The sequence below is a fragment of the Tupaia chinensis genome, unplaced genomic scaffold (assembly GCF_000334495.1).
Source record: "Tupaia chinensis unplaced genomic scaffold, TupChi_1.0 Scaffold000014_1, whole genome shotgun sequence".
NCBI classification, from domain to species: Eukaryota; Metazoa; Chordata; class Mammalia; order Scandentia; family Tupaiidae; genus Tupaia; species Tupaia belangeri.
In genome coordinates this window covers 7107635-7114301 of record NW_006159444.1, presented here as the reverse complement: position 1 = coordinate 7114301, position 6667 = coordinate 7107635, and the positions used below count along the sequence as shown (strand labels likewise).

Below are 6667 nucleotides of genomic sequence, written 5' to 3'. Positions count from 1 at the left end.
TGTGGGGAGCGCACGCTCCCTATAGAAAAAACCCCTCCAAAAAAAAAAAAATATATATAAAAAGAAAAAAAAAAGAAAAGGAAAAAAAAACATTTTAATGAGGAAAAAAACTCTTAATGAAAAGTTTACATTGTATCTGAGTGCTGTTTTCTTTAGGGCCTTATTGTTGACTAAAGATTATATTTTATCTTGGCATTAACTTTTTGAATCGATATATAAGGATGTAAGTGTAAGCAAGTTATTAATTACTCCTCTGCATCACTTGCCCCTGCTGTTTTTGGCTTGTGTTTGCTTTTAGAACGTCCCATATTTAACTCCTTCTCCTGAAGCAGGTTTTGCTGAACTGCTGAGCCTTGGCAGTGGGCGCCTTTGAGGCTTAGAAGTGCCTCGGGATTCTGTCGGCCAGCTGCCATGCTGTCTTCTTTTGAAGCACTGTAACAGTCAGCAGAGAAGATCCTGGGGAGCTTCTGAACCCCGAAGGCACCTGCTACCACCGCTCAGTGAAAATTGCTTCCAAGGCAGAAGCAGGTAAATAAGTTTTGAGAGCACAACAGTGTGAAAAAAGAAACCAGAAAGCTAAAAACTGAAAAAGGCTTCTGTGAATTAACATCAGATCATAAAATAAATAATAAATAAAAATAGTTTATTAGTTTCTTTTCTTTTCTTTTTTTTTTTTTTTTTTGAGAGGTTTTTGCTATAGGGTGCATGTGCTCGCCAGACAGAGAGAGACAGAGAGACAGAAAGCAAGAAATCACCCCCCAGGGGGGATGGCCACACCACAATCCCTTCTCCTCCATTCTCCTCTCGGGATCTTGGGCGGGCACGCACATGTCCGCGACATGAACCGTGGTCAACTACGTGGGAGTCCAGCGACATAGTCATTACTCTGACTGCTGGTCCCAAAATAGTTTATTAGTTTCTTAAGCTACTTTATCATTTGCTCTAGTATTTTTTTAAAAATTGTCAGAAACAAGAAGCAATTAAATTTTACAAAACTTGTGCATGTCTATCATACTTGGAGACTTACTTTCTTTTTGTAAATCTGAAGGAAAAACAAGTGAAAAAAATCTATCAACATATCGAAATTCTTTCTTTGCTAGCTAAGACAATAGAAAAAGTTTTTAGAAATATTTTAACTGTTTTAATAGGTGAGTACATTAGCATTTGGCAAGACCATCTTTTCTAATTTTAGCTGCCATGTGTCAGTATTCTAACAAATAAGTTTCATTTTCTTGAGATCATCAAAATTAAAAAAGAACTATGAAAAATGATGTGTGGATGTTTAAAAGGAATTGCATGCAGTACTCTATATATTTTTTGCAGCAGAATGTATCAGTAGTTCTCTTCTTGTTTTGCAGGTTTCCAGGCAACAATCAGTGCCCCACACATGGTAAGTTAGTTGTTCATTTGGTTGAATGGATCACTTTTTTTTTTCTCTGTAATCGTTTTCTTCAGTAAAAAAGCTTTAAAGGAAGTCTAAAAATATTAACTATATCAACCTATCATCTATGAATGATGTAAATTGGTAATGAACTTCCTTTTCATTTTGTACATGTTATTCTTATTTTTAAGAATTATTTTGGGACTGGCAGGTGGTGTGGTGGTTAAGGACACAGACTCCCACATAAGCTGGCTGTGGTTCAAGTTCTGAACCTGGCGACTTACTTCTCACTTTCCCCCTTTCTCTCTTTCTGACTCTCTCTGGTCAAATTAAAAAAAAAAGAATAAATTAAATACAATAATTACTAAAAAATTTAATTTTATTTAGTATTTTTTAAAAGAATTATCTCATTTAACTTTATTTATTTTAACTTGACCAGAGTGGGAGAGAGAGAGGAAGTGAGAAAGCAAGTCGCCAGGTATGGAACTCAAACCGCAGTCGACCATGTGGGAGTCCATTGCACCTTAACCACCATGCCACCTGCTGGCCCCAATATTTATTATTTTTAAAATTTGCTACAGGGCACATGTGCTCATCAAAAAGTCAGAGAGAGAGGGAGAGTGAAAAAGCAAGTTGCCAGGTCCAGGACTCAAACTGTAGTTGGCCATGTGGGAATCCAGCGCCTTAACCGCCATGCCACCTGCTGATCCCCGTACATCTTATTCTTAATACATGGTGCGTAGAGTGGGCTTTTGGGGGGAACTGTCTTAGCAAAGTTTTTGGTGATTGTCATTAGTATCAATGACATGTAAAAAAATTGAAAATAAAAGTGAGTTAATTAAGAGGGTGTATAAAGGATAGGTTTTAGAAATCTCAAATTGCATATTGCTTCACATTTTATTTGGAAAATTCATTAGGGAGTTGGTTAATTAAAGCTGCTATGAAGCTGCCCAAGTCCTTGAGAGGACCTATTTTAAGTGATCTAGCACTTTTAATCTGTTGGGAATTTTCTGGGATTTTAAATGTCAGCTGTTTGAATGAGTTCTCTGTTGGATTTTGATGGAAAGAACAATAGCTTTCTGATTTCTGCAAGTGTTTGGGATTGGAGAAGCTCTTATATGAACTTTATACTAGGGCCAGGCCCATATCCTGTGGTTATGGGAACCAGATCCCATGTGGTTGTCCGTGGCTCAAATTCTAACCTTAGTGGCTTGAAAAACATGCCAGGCACATGTGTACATGCCCAACATCCAGACAGGATGAAGACAAGAAGAGATTGCAGCATGATCATGCCCCATTGGACAGTACTTTTTCCTTTTCCCTCTCTTTCTCTCTTTCTGGCAAGTGCAGGCACACTCTGGCTATTAAAAAGAAAAAACTATATATCAAAATAAATTCTACATATATATTTATAGTGAACTGAAAAACTAGACATAAAAATTGAACATAAATGACTTTTTAAAACGTGATGGGCCAGGCCATGGTATAGTGGTTAAGGCAGCTAGATCCCACATGGCAGACGTGCGGTTCAAGTCCCAGCTCTGCAGCGTGCAGAGCACACTGGACATGCGTGCGTCTGTGCCCAAAATCCCAGGAGGAGAATGAAGGAGAAGGGATTGTTTTGGCATCCCAAAGAGTGCTTTCTCACTTTCTCTCTCTCCCTTTCTCTCTCTGGCAAGTGCACATGCCCTATAACAAATGGGGAACAAAAAGACAAAAAATGTAGATGTCATTTAAAAAACATATTTTACACCATAAAAAATGTAGGGTTTCTGCAGAGAAGAAAATGTTGTAAATAAAAAAAGAAGAAAAACTGAGGTAAAATAAAAAACAAAACAAAAACTGTTGGCATAGAGTACACAGCTCACCAGAGAGAAACAGAGAGAGGAAAAATGAGAAATCAACCCCAGAGGGGATGGCCACACTGCAGTCCCTTCTCCTCTTAACCACCATGCTACCTGGTGGCCCAGGAAATATTTTTAATACATAAGATGGCAAATTTGTGTGTGTGGAGCCTATGAATAAATAAGTAAAAGGCAAGTGAAGCCCAAAAGAAAATGAAAGATTGATAATCATTAAAAAGAAACATAAATGATACTGACATTTAAACAATGAAAAGATGTCATTTTCACTTATATTTAGTAAATTACAAATTAGCAGTGCAATAAAGTCCTAATTATCACCTGATTGTCAGAAGTGGAAAAGTTTGCTACGTCATATTGGAAAGGGGAAATTGGCAGTCACTTTTTTCGGGGTGAATTTTCAAAAATTGAGTATTTTTGGAAAGCACTTGGTGTGCTATCGATTGAAATGTGAAATAAATGCACTTTACAACTCCCCAGTTTGGTTTTTAATATGCTAAAGGGTACGTGCACTCACCAAAGAGAAGAGAGAGGGGGAGGAAATTTGAGAAAGCACTCTGCGGGTGGATGGCCACACTGTAGTCTGTAACCCCTTCTCCTCCATCCTCCTCTTGGGATTTTGGGCACACACACACACATGTGCCCAGCCTGTTTTTCAAGCTTCCAGATCCCAGATTCAAACTGTCGAGCTGGCCACATGGGACCCAGTCACCTTAACCATCATGCCACTGGCTAGCCTCATAACTTCATTGTTTTATCCCAAGATATTTATCTCACGGTATATTTGCACAAGTGTAAAACAACTTACAGTTATTGATTGCTACACTGTTTATAATTAGAAAATAGGCCAGCAGGTGGCGTGGTGTTAAGGGCACTGGACTCCTACAAGTCCCAGACCTGGTGACTTGCTTTCTCACTTTTCCTCTCTCTCATTCTACCCCTCTCTCGTCAAATTAAAATAAATAAATAAGTAAATAAATAAAGTTAAATAAAATAATTCTTTAAAAAATTGGAAAACAGTAGCAATAACCATAATAGTAATAGTGGATGACTAATGTATTACAGTCTGTCTATGCAGTGGGATGGCTGTTACTGTGAGAAAGCCCTGCAAGTACCCATATGGCAGGGTCTTTGGGAAACGTTAAGTATGAAAGGACAGTGCAGATACCGACCTTGTAGCCTAGTGGTTAAGGGAACCAGATGAGGTGTGCCAGATCGCATTTAAAGTAACTTTAAAAACGTGCCAGATTGGTGTGTGTGTGTGCATGTGCATGTGTGCCCAGAGTCCTGACAGCATGAGAGATGAAAGGGAAGAAATTGTGGGGCCTGCAGATGGCATAGGGGTTACGTCGCTGGACTCCCACATGGCCAACCTGGTGGCTTAAAATTCAGGCTGGGTTCATGTATGTACGCACCCAAGATTCAAGAAGAGTAGGGATTGTGGCATGGCCATCCCTCCGGGGGGGTGATCTCTCACTTTCCCCTCTCACTTTTCTTTGTCTCTCTCTCACACTCACCCTAAAGCAACAATCCTCTACAAACTCACACTCACCCTAAAGCAACAATCCTCTAAAAAAAAAAAAAAAAAAAAAAAAGAAAAGAAAGAGAAGGAATTGTATAGTATGAATACTATATGCCATTGTGGGGTGCTTTCTCCCTCTGTCTCTGACAAGCACACGCATTGCTGGCTGCTATGAAAAGTAGTAGAGTGCAGAAGGGTATTTAGACCATTCTGTTAAACATGAAAATCAAATGTACACACATACATACACACATACGATTTTCTATAGACAGGAAAACTAAAAACGCTTTCTTCTAATGTAGAGAATTAGGTAGTTGGCGTAGGAGAAGTAAGGTCTCAATTTCACTGTATAACTTTCATCTGCTATCAGTTTCTTTGTTTATTCTTATAGTACTTCTAGGACAGGGTCTTTCTGTTGTGAACCTCCTGCCTCAGCCTCCCAGCTGGGACTCCAGGCATGTATCACCACGCTCAGCTCTTTTTTAGACAGTGTTTCACTCTGTCACCCAGGCCAGCTTCGAGCATGCCATCCTTTCATCTCAGCCTCCTTGAGTTGCTGGGGTTATAGGTGCACACCACCATGGCCAGCCTGTAGGATAGACCAGGAATCACACTCAGGCCTTTGATGTGGTCCCAGCCTATGGAGCATAGGCCTTGTAGCACATGCTACCACAGGTGGCCTCTTAAAATCATGGAATACATCAGCCTTTTTTTTTTTTTTTGCAAGAGGGAATGTATGCTCCAGAGGGAGACAAAGAAAGAAAGGGAGAAAGCACCTACCATGGGGCATAGTCATGCAGCTGTCCCTTCTCCATCTCTGCTCCCTTTGGGATTTGGGGCACACATGCACACATGACTGGCATGTTTTCTAAGCTGTGGGTTCTAGGACTCCAACCATTGCAGTTGATCATGTTGGGTGAGCTCCTTAAACACCAAGCTACAGGCTGTCCCCAATGACTTTTTAATGCATTACCTCTTCAAATAAGCTAATGATTTAAACAAATAGTTACAGTCTTAAGATCCCTACAGGCCATTTGAACTACTACTTAAAATGAAAGATTTACATGAAACCAGTTACTTAATTCTAAAAGATATTTTTGAGGACCAGTACCCAACATGTTTAGGAAATGGACTGGATGGATATATCTTTAGATATTAAGGGAAATAGCTGTAATTTTCTTTCTCTCTCGAAGTTTGGTCATGGGTGTCCAGTTTACTGGACAAAACATGGCAGGTAATCTATGACATAGAATCCATTTATTTATTTATTTATTTATTTTGGAGAGTTCTTTGTTACAGGGCATGTGCGCTTGCCAGAAAGACAGAGAGAAACAAAGAAACAGAAAGCGAGAAATCACCCCCCTGGGGGGATGGCCACACCAAAATCCCTTCTCCTCTATTCTCTCAGGATCTTGGGCACGCATGCACACCCCCCCGATGTGAGTTTAAGCCACCAGGTCCAGGACTCGAACCACGGTTGACTACATGGGAGTCTGGTGACATAGCCATTACGCCAACTGCTGATCCCCAAAGGATCCATTTTTTAACAAAGAACAGCTTTGCTAAGATAATTCACACACCCTAGAATTTGTCCTGAAAGGGTATGATTTTGTAGTTTTGTCTATTCTGAGTTGTGCAGTTACCACCAGTGAATAATTTCAGGAATAATTTCCTTACCCCAGTAAGAAACTGTATATCCATTCCCTGCTCGGACTAGGTCCTGGCAACTGCTAATCTACTTTTTTGTTTCTACAGATTTGCATATTCTGGACATTTCATATAAATGAAATCATAACATATGGCCTTTTGTGACAGACTTTTTAAATTTAGCACACTGTTTTCAAGATTTATTCATGTCATATGAATTAGTACTTCTTTTTTTTTTTTTTTTTTTTGAGGGGT

The 6667-nt window shown here is 39.5% G+C and overlaps 1 protein-coding gene across 5 annotated transcripts in view; it reads left to right on the top strand.

Annotated features, from left to right (window-relative positions):
- The window catches only part of PCMT1 (protein-L-isoaspartate (D-aspartate) O-methyltransferase), a 56551-nt gene that overhangs the window by 18262 nt on the left and 31622 nt on the right, over positions 1-6667 (top strand). For 4 of the 5 annotated variants that reach the window (XR_003548544.1, XM_014585989.2, XM_014585991.2 and 1 more), the window contains exon 3: positions 1359-1390. Coding sequence is in view for 4 of the 5 variants with exons in the window: in XM_014585989.2 (XP_014441475.2) it covers positions 1359-1390 (32 nt within the window). In the remaining variant the exon portion in view is untranslated. Of the gene's footprint in view, positions 1-340; positions 529-1358; positions 1391-6667 lie in introns of those variants that run through there. The other variant, XM_027769924.1, reaches the window with a different exon arrangement.